The 14,347-nt window shown below is 38.9% G+C and overlaps 1 protein-coding gene across 1 annotated transcript; it reads right to left on the reverse strand.

The window, feature by feature from the left end:
* Window positions 1-61: 61 nt before the first annotated feature.
* Window positions 62-13,766, reverse strand: RSPH10B (radial spoke head 10 homolog B). Its single transcript, XM_084216631.1, has 19 exons — window positions 13,134-13,766; window positions 12,336-12,411; window positions 12,046-12,114; window positions 11,672-11,839; window positions 11,048-11,133; window positions 10,299-10,419; window positions 9,325-9,501; window positions 8,503-8,644; window positions 7,920-8,041; window positions 7,268-7,451; window positions 6,467-6,575; window positions 6,304-6,383; window positions 6,056-6,204; window positions 5,157-5,264; window positions 3,960-4,133; window positions 2,722-2,773; window positions 2,090-2,200; window positions 826-1,021; window positions 62-410 (listed from the first exon to the last, which is right to left on the reverse strand). The coding sequence occupies exons 1-19, from the start codon at window positions 13,397-13,399 to the stop codon at window positions 143-145; spliced, it is 2,658 nt and encodes an 885-aa protein (XP_084072757.1). The 5' UTR covers window positions 13,400-13,766; the 3' UTR covers window positions 62-142.
* Between the last annotated feature and the right edge of the window lie 581 nt (window positions 13,767-14,347).

The following is a 14,347-nucleotide window of genomic DNA, read 5'->3' on the forward strand; positions in this document are numbered from 1 at the left end:
AGCAAGTCTTGTGCATACAGTTGAGCCATTCTTAGAGCATCCTACAAGTGTGGGTCTTCTGGGGTTGTTTTGGTTTGTTTTTTTTTTTTTCCTTACTTGAAAGAGTACTTGTTTGAAGCTTCAGCACTTCCCAGCAGAGGAACTATTTCTTTTTCTTTTTGTCAGCAGTTGCCTTGGTGCCTTTGGGTGCTGCCTTCTCTGCCTCTTCTTCCTTAGGCTCACTGCCTTGTGAGCCTCTCTTCGTTGGTGAGGGTTCTCTCTTGGCAGCCTCTTGTTTCAGCTGGAGACTTCTCCAGGAGAGGAGTCTCTCCCAAGATGATGAGGCTCGTTCCCCGAGCTTGACACTCTCCTGTAATGCAGCTGCTTCTTGCTTTCTTGCCTCTTCTTCTTCTTCTTTTTCAGCAATAAGTCTGCATGAACAAAATTTGAATTTAAGGTACTGTAAAAGAAGGGAGACAGGTTTCCACTGGCTAAGCAACTCCAGATCTAGTCATAGGATGAGCAGCATAAACTGCCACAGTGTAGAGAAGCAGAAAGTCTCTAATTACCCCCTCAAGTCCAAATATGTCTTAACTGCCTTTGCACAGAGCAAGAACCAAGTGCCAGGAAATACCAGAGCTAAGTTTGTAACCTGAAAGCAGCCTGTATTTGTTACTCCAGCCAGCAGCAGAAAGCACGTGAGTTACATTCTGTATGTTACTAATGAGACCCGTGTGAGTTGGTTTTCCAGCTACAGTATGCTATATTACTTTCTTGAATACAATCTTCATTTTGCTAGTGGAAAATAAAGGATAGCAGTACTGCCAGACAAGATTCAACACTCACCTTTCCAGCTCCTCAGCCTGGATCTTTCTCAGCTCAGCTAATTCAGCATCCTGGGGTTTTTTTTCTTTTATTTTATCTCTCAGCACTATTTCACGCTCAAAAGCGGGGAACAACTTAGTTGTGAGAAAGATTTCCACCTGACACATCCATAAATTAATCAGTGCCTTTTGTTCATCTTTATCTTCTTTTACTTCATCTGCAAGATGTAAATTAAACATATTTGTTTAGCGGGGCACTTCTATTTCAAATGTGTTTTGGACTACAATATTTCATCTCTGACACTCTGCAAAGGGAAGGTCTGGCTTCTGCATGGTACAGAGGATGAAAGGTGTGAGACACTTTGAACTGAACAGGGGTGGCCCTTTTCTGAGGATTCAGTGACTTGGCCCTGGGAATGCCACAAAAAGACAATGAACTCTTCCCTTTAATCCTGTGATAAGAGTCTTCTGCAGTAACCTGATGACAGTTCAGTATCTGTGACTCCTGTGCATGGGGGAAGGGATGAACAAACATGACCACCTCAAAGGACAGAGGTGTGTGCCAGTGTCCCTTGCCATGTCAGGAAACAGGCCAGGCCCAGGTGATGGGCCCTGAACAAACAGCTTCTCAGACAGGTAACATTTCACCCATCGGATTTCAGCAAAAGAGCTGATGACTGCATGAAGATCCTTGTCTACCTCTGTCCTTGGATTTGAGTTCTGTAGCAGCAGAAAACATTCAACAAACACAAAAACCAACCCAGATGAGATCTGCTAATCAGCTGGAAGGAAGGTGGTACAGAAAACTACAACCCTCAACATACCAAAGTTCTCTTACTGAACATCTCTTCTGCCTGAATGTTGCCCTGTCCTAACATAAAGGCATCTTATCCCAGCTAATAGTGCCACACAACTAATAATAATTCTTATTTTAAGTAGAAGCAGCAGGACATGGCAGTAATACATTTTATTTGTCCAAGACACTCCACAGACAGGCTTGCAGCTTGAGCTTCTCTGAGAGTAAATACAAATTACAGCTTATAGATGCCCTGCAAATAAAATGTAGCTCTTTAAAATTGGGGAAACTTTGTAAGTCAGTACTTAAATGTCTAATTTAATTATGAAGTTTTATTTTATTTTTAAAAAAATCTTCCTCCAGAATTAATGCTCATTTACTGCCCTCTTGTGACAAGCTGAAATCTGCCTATACAAATAAAACTTCGCAATTCAAGAGCTACAAGAGATTTGTGTGTGTGTTAAGTCCTAAAACAGTAGGATTGTTTTACCTATCAATTCTTTTTCTGGACAAGAATCTTGTTCTTCTTTTACATCCTTGTTGGGCAATGACACATCATCTTTGCTTTCTCCAGGAGTTATGGGAAATGAGAGAAGAGTTTCTGATTTTGCAAAGAAAGAAAATTTAAATTACTCAACCTTTAATCCTGCACATGAAATTCCAAATTTGATCTTCAGCACAAACAAATACAGGTTGTCATCTGCCCTGAAAGTCAGACCTGTGATTAAAATACTTCTGAAATGATGAAAAGTTTGTTTCTAATGAAGGCAAAATGCAGAGTTCAAGCTCCTGTTTCCATGCCCACATGAGTGGGACAGAACAGGATGAATTAAGATTTAAAAAGCCTTTGAAGTTATTTTTAAGGAAAAAGTGATAGCTTTTAATTAAAAAGCATAGAAAATTCAGAGATTCCAACTTGCCCAGCCATCTGTGTACAGCAGGTATGGAAAGCTAAACATAAACTTTGTCATAACTGCCAAACTGACTGGAGCTGCCCTCTGTAACTGCAATACATCACCTGTTCCCATGATCAGCTCCTGTTTAATTGTTTTGAAAGTTGCAGAAAAAGTGAATCTCCTCAAGCCATTTCATAGTTTTATAGCTACTTTATACAGTACTCACCCAGTAGAGAATGCTGATGAGCAGGATCTGTGTCTCCAGAAGGTCTCGGTGCCTGGCAAGAAATTTTAAATTCAGTTACTGAATGTCTAAGCCTGTGTTCAAATCACAAAGTGAAATCCCAAGTCCCTTTGAGTCATGCAAATTCCCATCTCCAAAGCATTCTGCCAGCCAAATGCATCCTGCAATCATGCTTATCTCAAGGTATTGATATTGCAGGAGTGTTTCAATACTTTTCAAGTATGTCCAGGTAACACTTTACCTTCAATACCAGCCAGGCTGGTAGGATTATCCTATTTCAGAGCTAGGGAAAGACAGCACTACAGAAAATGAAAGCTCCTGTTCTTTGACCTGTTCCTCTGTTCTTACATGTTGCTCTACATATTGTTCATCTATTGTTCATCTGCTCCTGAGTGTAGAGCTCAGCTGCCTTGGAAATGTCTTCATTTATGTCTGTAGCAATTATACTTCTGCTGCACTAATGAAATGTAACACAAGAAAAATTTTACCTCAGAACATTTAAATTAAGATTTTTTTTTTTTTCTATTTAACTGGACCACTTCACTGTGCACTGTGTGTCACTGCTTGCAGTGATGCTGCAAGGGAACATAGGGTGGGAACAACTGGCTAGAGAATGGGAAGTGGTGGTGTACAGTGGCACTACTGGCTCACAGAGGCTGTGAAATTATGTTTGTGAATACTCCTTGAATTAATAAAAATACTTTCATCTTGTTCATAATTCCAAATAATAACAATTCTAATTCAATTACTCTGTATATACAAATTGCACCAGTGTCACAGGCAGCATCTCACAACCTACAAAATCCTTATTCTGAAGTTTAGCAAAAAGAAAAAGAGGACAGCTCAACTGCAGGCAAACAGCAAGGCTTGCTACATACAACAGCAGCAATGCCATTTTTACAGGATAATTTTAGACATTCAGCTTAATGCAGAAGAGACATATCTTTAACCAGCCAACCAATCTGTCAGTTCCCCTTCAGAAGTACTCTGTGTGTATTTACAGTTATCTAGGAAAACGGGCAAATATGTTAAACTGTCTACATTGATGTTAAAATTTAAGGTACCAACAAACAGAAAAAGCATAAGGACCCAATCAAGTATTTGTTTATGCAAAAAGGGGAAACTGGTTTCCATGATCAAGAAACAGAACATTTTCAGGGCCTGACTTCACTCTCTCAGTGGACACATAACAACACTGAACAGGTCTGCATCAACTTTACCTGGAGTGCAGAATGTTCCGTGAGAGACACAGCTGAGATTTCCTTGGAGAGCTCCTTGATTTCAAAGCTACTTCTTTTCTCATTATCTTGAGCTTCTTTCTCCAGGATCATATCCTCAGTAACATACACCAATGCACATTCAAGAAGAGCTTCAAAAAATTCCAGAAAAACCATCTCGAGTAAAACAAAGGCAGTGGTAAATTAGTTAATTTTTACAAAACCTCTTCATTAACAGGCCTATGTAGCTGAGCAAGCAAAGAACTCAGGAGTGGTAGTGAAGTCCCTCTGGCTTCATTTATCTAGTCAAACATCCCTTTTCCTGAAGAAAAACTGAAAACAGACAAAGCTCAAAAAAAATTCAGGAGAGGATATGATGTGTTACACTTTATACAAGTCATATTGACCTAAAGCACTGCACTGATTTTTGTTGTATCTGGAGCTATGAGAAATTTCTCTAACAAGTAACCCACAACTACAGCTATTACCTAAAACATCATATTTTAATTACATGGGATGCTGCTAGAAACCTCAAGAGTGGGTTTATAATTGATTCCTTAGTAAGACTTCCACTGTGTGTTCAGTTTTTCAGATCATGTTTAGAACAAATTCAAGAGACTGTTGCTAAATAAGAGTTAATTCTTTAAGGGTGAAAACCCTCTATACTAGGCCAGTTCTCAGGTAGCACAAGAGTCTTCTACAGTCACTGAGGTGGCAGCACCTCACATGTCACTAATCAGGTTTCTTGCATCACCAGATTTTCAGGATCAGTGGGTTCACATCTTAATTACTGTTCCACCTTAACAGCCTCAGTGCAGTGATTAATCCCTCTGTGATCACTGCACATCCATATTGTCAGGCAGCTCCCCAAGGACAGAACTATCACTACCAGCACTCCACTGGAAAGGGGATTTCCCTGCAAGGATTATGGCACTCCTAAGGACCTTTCTGAATGGTCAAGTACACTGAGACTGTGCTAAGATGAGGTACTTAAGAAAAACATAGAAGTACATGAGCTAAACTAAAAGACATAAGCAGAACAAAGGAAGACAAATAGAGGCTCAGTTTTACTCTATTTTTTAAAATAAATTAATTAATTTTCCTCCTGCTCCAGCAGGTAGGACAGCATTCACAGCAGTTCTTAAAAGCAATTTTAACTGTTCCTGTAGCAACAAACTATGTTTTATTTTCCATACACACCTCCAGCTCCAGGTTGACACCATGGATGCCAGGTAGGGAGGCACCAATTTTGACAAATATTCCCAGAACTCTCGGAGCAGTTAATTGTTCACTGAGAAGTTTAAAACCCTGGGTAAGAATAAATATCACATGTTAACAGCACTTAAGGCATGCCCCACATGGACCTAATCTACCTCCTTTTCAAGCCTTTGCCAAAATTTCTAGTGGTTTCAAATGATACTTCCACTTATGCAACTAACAGCAGAAATTCTAGTCCTATTGAAGCCAATGGGAATTTTCCCTAGACTGCAAAAGCAGTGTTACAGAAGAACTTGAGAAAGCTCATAAACAAAAATACAAAAAATTACAGTTTTGCCATCCAATCTTTTCTTCATGAAAAAATTGCTCAGATTTATAAAGTAAAGCACCCAAACCCTAGGCATATTATGGGGAGCTGTTCTCTACCTTCATAGCAATCTTGATCTGTCCCCAGATTACTGAATTTTAGTAAAGAATCTTATGCTCTTCTTTTAGTAAATACATTATTGAAATGGTTTATGGTGTTATTTCAATAGCTGTCAGTTCTAACAATAGAACATGTTCATATATATATTTTATAGATGGGGCAGAGGGAGACAGTGGGGATCAGAAAAATATTTATATTCCCTTAAACACATATGTCTAGGATTTGATAAGAGTAAAAAATTACAATTCAAATCCTGAAAAAGTGCATAAATAACAGTAGATAACAGGAGAACAACTGTTCCTTTACTGCTCCTTGGAGAATTTGTACAAATAATTTGCTCACCCCCACCTTTTCAACTGTGCAGAAGCCACAGGGACTATTTCAAAAGGCTCATATTAACTGAACAAAGAAAGCACATCCAATCACACAAAACAAAACAAAATTAGATTACTACATCCAACATCCAGAGGAATTGCCTCAGCTTCACTGTGGGGTCAAATGGAGGTCTGGGACATGGTCTACAAAAATCTTCATATATTTCCCAGCATTTCTCAAGGTAGCTCATGGCAAAAGATGAGAATTCTTCACCAGAATATAAGATACCTTTCAAAATGAATTGGGAAAAAATAACATTAACAATAAAACTGCAATGCATGTGATACTAATTAATGAATTCTGCAGAGAAGAAATAGCATTGCTTACCTTGGACACTACAGGCAGAGGGCAGAACATTCCTGGACATCATTTCTACGAAACATTTCTCCAGATGAGGAACTTCATCTCTACAGTTTAAACAAAACACTCTTGTCTGGAAAGATTCAAACTGATTACACTGAAATAAATTTCACTAAAACATGAAACTTACTTGTAGTTTTCATGATAGATATGAAATGCCAGGTTAACAAGGTAGGATACAAATGTTCTGAACAGTAATATATCACTTGGATCATGTATGTCCTCGGGTGATTGATGACCTGAAAATTAAAAAAAAAAAAAATCTACTGTTCTCATCAATATTAAAATGCTTATAGGCATATTGATTTGTCAGCCCTCCTTATCCTCTCCATCTGCACCTATCACAGTGTAACAACACTCCCAGAAGACTCACACCAGACAATGCATCACTTCCAAACCAATTTCAAGGGAGTACTGTCCACCTGTAGCTGGATCTTGGACAATTCTCTTTCTAGAAATGCATCCACTCAGCATATACAGAAATAAAAGAGGATTCAAAGTTGGAGTTAAACCCTTCACATACCAAGGACAGTTCAGGTCAAAAGGGATTTCATTGATTAACTGTCTCTATGGAAGACAAAAAAATACTACATGCAAACCAAAGTTAAGAACACTGAAAAAAAAATTTTGGTTCCCCTACTTCTCTCTCAAAATTCTTTCTCTCTCTCTCTCTTAAATAGTAATGGCAAGACCAGGGGTGAATACATATTTTGAACAGATGGCTGCTCAGTGCAATTTTTATTGTTGTATTTTAATTTTGTATTTTCTTGCCTAAGGACCAGAAGTGCCCAGAGAAGTGTAAATTGATCCACTGAGAACTCACAGGCACAGAGGTACTGACTCAAGACCACTTAACTCCCAGAGCTGAGTTGCCAGGAGAACTTGCCACTCCAACTCTCCACATCTTACCCTGCTCACCAGGAATACAAACCTCTCAACAGTCGATCTATTTCAGCGAGAGTTATGGAGAGATGAAAATTGCAGTCCTTCAGAAACCTCCAAAACTGCAGCATAGTCAGGTTGCAAGTGGTGTCAGAAGGAGGACAGCCTAAGGAGCTGTAGAAGTAGTAGGCTTTTCTCAATTTTGAAATATGCCTCAACACAGCCAATTCTACCTAAATAAAGCAGGATATGTTTTCAGCATCATCTCAAAGCAAGAAGAGACCAGTTTGCATTGATCCTGTAACTGGGCAGATAATTATTTGACCTTGCAACTTAGCACATCCCTGGCTAAGAGTTCACAGAAGCACTACTCAAAAGTAATGTTTCAACTCAGAAGGGTTTTGGTGACTGATAAAAACAAATCATCTTCTGTCAGCAGACAAACCTCAGAGCAGCTAAAGCTGGTTGCTCCATGCCTTTCCAGATATGTTAACCTATTTTTTTGGCCTTTTTTAGTGGAACCTCAGAAGAGGCAATGGATACTGTCTATTCATTCTTTTTGCTTTTCTGTTTTCACAGCTCTCAGATTTTCAAATAATTGTTTAATAGAAAGAGTTACTTTAACACAAATAAACCAGAAATAAAATAGTATGAAACACAATACAGGGGGAAACAGAAAGTATCAAACAGTAGACTTGTACTTGTTGCAATTCGGTCTGTCTGTTTTCCCTTGGGAACAAGGCAAGCAGTGACGATAAATCCAGATCAACATCTGCTCCCATAACAAAAATCTTTCCCGAGGCATTAATGACTCTGGTCCTTTCTACCAAGCAAATAAAATAAGTTAGAACAAACTAAAACAAAGCTTAATATATACACACACAGAAAAACAAAATGTGTATTATTCCTTCTTATATTACTGACTTGGAACAATAGATTCCTTCACAGTAAGAAGTAGAGATTTCACAACCAACAGCAGAACAACTGAAAAGCAATTCTGTCAAATCAACCCCTAACCAAAAGGAAATGCAGATATTAAAAAAGCTGTGAAACTTTCACACAACAGTTCCATTCATTACAAGATGTGGTGTGGATGTGCCACTTCACTCTTAAGTGTCACTCACAGCAAATGCAGCATGGAAGCAAAACCATGACTCCCATTTCTATCTAAATTCTTTGAAGAAATATGCCTGGTCCTTGAGTACGTACAAACAGTTTCATACTCTGGTAAAATGGAACAACAAAATGTGAACTAAGCGAAATTTGTTTTGTAAAGCTGCTCACGAGTATCAAAATGCCTTCTTGGGCTAGTGGCTCCCAGGTTCTTGGCTTTCCCAGCAGACCCTTGACGAGCAGGACTTTCCACGCGACGATCATCTATAAACTCTCCTTCAAAACTAAGACCATTCCTGAAGACAAAGAGGCCCTACAGACAGATTAATTATAATATAAATATAAAGCAAAGATTTATAAAAACCCCAAACCACTAATTCTCTCAGTCAAATTTCCTTTTCAGAATCCTGGCTAAAATGCAATATATGAAATAAAATACAGCAAAATAATTTTTCCTACCATCTTTTATAATGCATTTTGTCACCTATTAAGGAGGTACACTGTTAGGATAAAGGACTGACTATATATCTGTTTTATTTTGAAAAGTATTTTCTCCCCATATAGAAAGACTTGTTTGTAATCCTTTGGTTGTATATGTGGCACACCACACTGAAAAACAGAGTTTTTTCAAAAGTCTGTTTTATGAGAGGTTTTAAGAACTTCTCTGTGCAAGGACAGCTTGAAATCCATTCATTAGCTCACACTGAAAGTGTGAAATTCTGACCAACCACTGCAAAACTCAAGATGCACCTATTGAACTGAAAATCTCCACAGGGAAATATATGTCTTTGTATACCCAAAGCATAACTAATCACAGTCAGCCTGTGTCCTTGGAAGGACTCCAACTGCTTTCAGTGGACTCTCTGCTCTTTGTGTGGGGATTCCATCCACACTGCAAACTGAATGTAGTTTGCTGTACAGAAATCTAGAGATCCACTTATACAGAGCAGAACAGTTTGCTCTACTGTTGTCTGTAGTTCTGACAATACTCACCTTGCCATGCTTCTTATTATGCACCCATTCTCCACTGTACACTGTTCCATCAGAATAAAGAAATGTCCCATGTCCATGGCGCTCCCCTTTTACAAAATCCCCTGCATATTCATTACATAGAGAATACTTAGATGTTTCCATTCTCTTCAAAAACCACGTGTGCATGCCAGAACCGTGCTGAAAAAAAAAAAGTGTGTTTAAAAAACAGATCAAAACTTTGGCAATTCTCTGAAATAAAAGCCCCCAGCTGTTGGATGCAGTATTTCAAACCAGGGACAGAACCAGATCCTACAAAGGTGCATGGGAAAAGCACCCAGAGGATGCTGTGCATCAACACACACTTGAGCAAGCTCTACCACAGAGACTCCTAAAGATACCCACCCTTCCTCCCTGAATCCTTCTCCTGAACAGCCAGGTGAGGAACACCATGCCACAGAGCCAGGATGATCCACAAACTGGACTCATTGACAATTTTAAGCAGAGTGAAAAGACAGAGCAAGTAACTCGTCTTCTTTTTGAAACAGAATAATAAATGGAAGGAACTGAAAATGCCACCAAATTGTCTCCCATCATAAAACTTTTCCAAGAGGGAAAAGTGTGGTCTAGTATTTTACAGGCAACACAGAAATAAACTGTCACATATACCTACTGCTGAAGTCATGAAGTCATAGCTCAAGCTAAGTCACAAATACTTCTTTAACTTTTTTTTTTAATTGAAAAATGTTTATATTTTCCACTAGGGAATGAAATTTTGATTTTATAAGACTAGATCAAAATCCCTTAACAATTTGAATATTGCTAATATAAGAATCAATTTACAATAAAGAACATGTTTTTGTTTTCTCAACTGGCAAACTCAACTGGCAAAAATCGTACAAAGCTCCTTTGATATTGCACACAACTTCCTATTTAGCTTTCCTATAGAGCAGTGGACAGATGCTGAACTAAAGGGTTTCTGGGGAAGAAGTTAATACCTGCATGCCACACTCCCACTCTCCTTCATACTCTTGATTATCTGTCAGCCATATCATTTTTCCATGTCCATGTCGTAGATTTTTCTTCCACTGACCAAAATACGTATTTCCAGATCTGTAGCTGCAAAAAAAAAAAAAAAAAAAAAAAAGTTAATTCATACTAAATTCTGTGCTGATCTTATGAAATGTTTATGCAAAACCTCATTGCTAATAAATTTATAATTTATTAAGGATAAATATAAGCATTAAATTGAAAATTGTCTCACTATGACATGGACACAGAGGTTTTATTGTAGCCACTGTATACCTCCAATTTTTAATTTAGAAATCACTCAAAGTATTAGCCAGCTCTTTTTCCCAAAAAGTCTTTGCCATAACTATTAACAATATTTGTTTATCTATAATTCTACAGATAAGTCATTTATTCATCAGGCAGCTTTATCTGCTCAAATCAATCAAGTGTGTTTGTTTTTCAATAATGAATTGTGCTTTACCAAAGCTGATTTGGGACTTTGTCTTAAGCTACTCTTTTGTGTGAATGGTCAGTAGAAATACTGCACGTAAAAATAAACTTCTGAAGTCTGTCTTGTTATCATAAAGCACTTTGTACATTTTTTATTCCACTGCAGAAGGTACCCACTACTATGAAATGATAGCATTTGTACCCACTTTAAACAACACAAGAAACTCCAACATAATACACAAAAATAAAAAATGTTGATGGTAAGAACAAGTGTTATCATATTTACCGTCTGTATCCCCATCCTTCTCTGACATTGTTTACCCAATCACCTGCATACCAGGAGGTCTGTTCCTGATCATAATAAATTATACCCTGAAACAAAGAGCATAATCAGTTCAAACACCTAAATATTCATCTACCTGAATAAAACACCACATACAAATGATATGATGCTTGTAATCACATTCTAATACTTGGACTCTCTGTACTGAAAGCAACTGAAGGGATAGAATTAAATAAAGAAAGCAAGCTCTTTTGATTAATATTAGGTAAGACCTTAGAAAACACCAAATGTTCAAAAGAAAAATCCTATTATATTACATCAAAGTCTACAATTTTTTCAAACCTCTTGGAAATACTTTAAGAGAGCTAACCTTGGCATCTTAATTACAGTACTCAGTCTGAGGTAGATAAGTTTTCTGACCTATTCAGTCTTTTACTTCCTTTTACTGTAGGTCTACAGTATTAACTGTATTCACAACCTCAGAAAAGCTCCCTAGGAAAAACAAATCTCTACACAGCATAAGACAATGCAACAGAACAAAACACTTTTGTGAAACCTTGGCACAGTAACACTTGCTGTTCCTGAAGGTATCACCCAAGCCCATGCTCTCATTTAGTTCTTACTGACCTTTCCATGTCTTTTGCCATTGCACCAATAACCAATGTAAGAAATTGGACCACTCCTGAAAACTCCATATCCATGCCTAAGTCCATCTTGGATTGATCCTTCATAAATACTGCCATCTTTCCAGGTATAACGGCCATAATGCGTTGGCACATTCTTAACAAATGTTCCCTGAAAGATTAAATTACAACATTAAAATCTAAGACTCTCTGTTTCCCAACCTTCTGGGACAAGTCAGGCTTGTAACTGAAATCACTGCCACAGCTCTGCAGCTGCCAACTGTACTGTACCAATTACTGCAACTTATTTACTTTCCTTCAATTTGCACATCTAACTGGGTGCAACCATGTTCAGTTATAACTTAAATAGTAACTTACCTCATACTTTACTCCATCAGCCCACGTGTAAGTCCCTTCTCCATTCATACGCCCTTCAGAAAATAGACCCTTCAAAACGAAGAGAATAGCATCATTTACAGATTCACTCTTACCCCAGCTGAAGCCTACATTGACTGAAAGATTTTAAAAGAACAACATGTCAACTCCCCTCCAACTACTAGTTTCAAATAAAGAGTTTTAATGCCAGAAACTAAACAGAGCTTTCAAAGCTTCTCAGAGCTCCTGAGAGAGAACTTACTCTGCTACTTTTTAAAAATTTATACACTCACCTTGTATGTATTTCCTCCCTCAAAACATATAAATCCTTCACCCTCATAGAATTCATCAACTTGTTCACCTTCATAGCTACAAAGAAAACAAACTAAAGATGAAGATTTCAAGTCACTGCCAACAGATCTAAATCACATAAACGACCACATAATCACATAAACAATTGTATAAACGATCATAAATGACCTTTGATTTACCATGGTCTACACACAGTCAGCTGATGCATCTTGTGTAGAATAAACAACAAGAAATAATTTTCAATTTTTTGAAACTTCCTTGTAACATTCCACATAATTGTTCTGTTGCCTCAGGCCCATATTTCCTTCAATTAAGAAAAGAACCCACAAAAGTAGTATTTACTACCTTACAGTCAGGAATGCTGGTATATGACACATTATATATAAACATCATATTGAAATACAAAAGGATTTTCTTAACATTGCCATTCACCTGCTTCCTCAGTTTAGGGCATTCTGAAGAGATATGAGCAGCTTTAAGCATTTAAAGGCAGCAACAACTAAGATTACATGATATATTTTCCTTCACCAGTGATCTGTACATTTCAATAAAACTTCACTGAAGGTGAACAAGCTAAAAGAATGAGGGTTTTGGCAGGCAGAGAGCAGCAGCACTCTAGGATGCAAGAAGGCAGCAGAATTCCACATGTACATCTTCTAAGGTGCCACTGCTACTAGGTCTGAATAACCTGATTCTCTGCTTCAAATCAGTGTTTGTATGACACTGGCTACAGCAGAGATACTTAAATGAGAGTTCTTGACTTCACTGCTCAAGTGTACCTTTTTATAATCTCTTGAGCAAGGACAGGCTCTTCGTGGAACGGGGTAACAGGGTGGACTGGTGGTTCCTCTACCTCTGGCTCTTTATCTGGTGCCTCTGGAATTGCCGGAGTTTCTTCACTCAATGAGTCACTCCGCAAATCTCCCGGCGTTGTTAAGTTACTCTCAGTTGGGGTACCTAGAGATTCTTCTGACTTCTCAGTTGCCTTCTTACCATCTTTCTTTGAATCTTTCTTCTTGACATCTTTTTTCTTGCCTTTTATCATAGCCACTGAATTGCTTCAGTGCGTACTTCCCTTCTGCAAAATGAAAATTTATTTCTGTCTAATGTACATATTTTTAACCTATAAACTAGTTAGAAAACCCAAAACACAGACAATTACCAAAAAAAAAAAAAAAAAAACCAAAAAAACCAACGTAAAAAACCCCAAAATCCCAGTATTTCTGTGATTATTATAAATGCATGTATTAAAGTAATCTCTGTAACAGCAATTCCTCAAGCCAGTGGTGTCAGCTTGTGGGAGGCAGGCCACAAGGTTAACAGAGAGCAATGTCTGTGAATTACCTCCAAGTCTTCCATCAAAACCACTGTGACAGAAGTGTTATCAGTACACTTACTTTTCCCACACGGAGATCTCCATCTTTACCAGGTTTTTAGCTATTAGATTTATGTTAAAAAGTTGAAAGCCATTTCTCAAAGATATGCATTGGGCAAGTTCTGGGAAGTTACACCTGCACTACTATTATTGATTTAATTTGCTTCCAAGTTATGAGTTGCAGACTGAACCACAGCACAGCATAACCACCAAATCTTGCAGTCATTTTGCCAGTTGAGAGCTACCTGAAGGTTACAGGACTGCCGGCACAGCTGCAATCCTATCACAGCCGGGAATCACCGCTTGGTAGTGCAAGAACCCAACCTGCGGGTGCCACAGCGGAGAGGCCTGGCAGGGCCAGCCTCAACCGTCACCGGGGCACCGGGGAGCGGCGGGACCTGGCCGGGGCCGAGCCCTTAGCGAGCCCCGACTGAGGGGCAGCGGGAACGGGTCGGCGCCGAGCCCTTTACCGAGCCCCGGCTGAGGGCAGCGGGACCGGGCCGGGGCCGAGCCCTTACCGAGCCCTGTCTGAGGGGCAGCGGGACCGGGCCGGTGCCGAGCCCTTACCGAGCCCTGTCTGAGGGGCAGCGGGACCGGGCCGGTGCCGAGCCCTTACCG

The sequence above is a fragment of the Fringilla coelebs genome (genome assembly GCF_963513975.1).
Source record: "Fringilla coelebs genome assembly, chromosome: 16".
NCBI lineage: Eukaryota > Metazoa > Chordata > Aves > Passeriformes > Fringillidae > Fringilla > Fringilla coelebs.

Coding starts and splice junctions, on each gene's coding strand:
- RSPH10B (XM_084216631.1), bottom strand. CDS start 13,399: ATGATAAAAGGCAAGAAAAAAGATGTCAAGAAGAAAGATTCAAAGAAA. Junction 7,452..7,919: donor GACAGACCGAATTGCAACAA/GTACAAGTCTAC, acceptor TGCTTTATTTAG/GTAGAATTGGCTGTGTTGAG. Junction 6,576..7,267: donor AATAGATCGACTGTTGAGAG/GTTTGTATTCCT, acceptor TTTAATTTTCAG/GTCATCAATCACCCGAGGAC.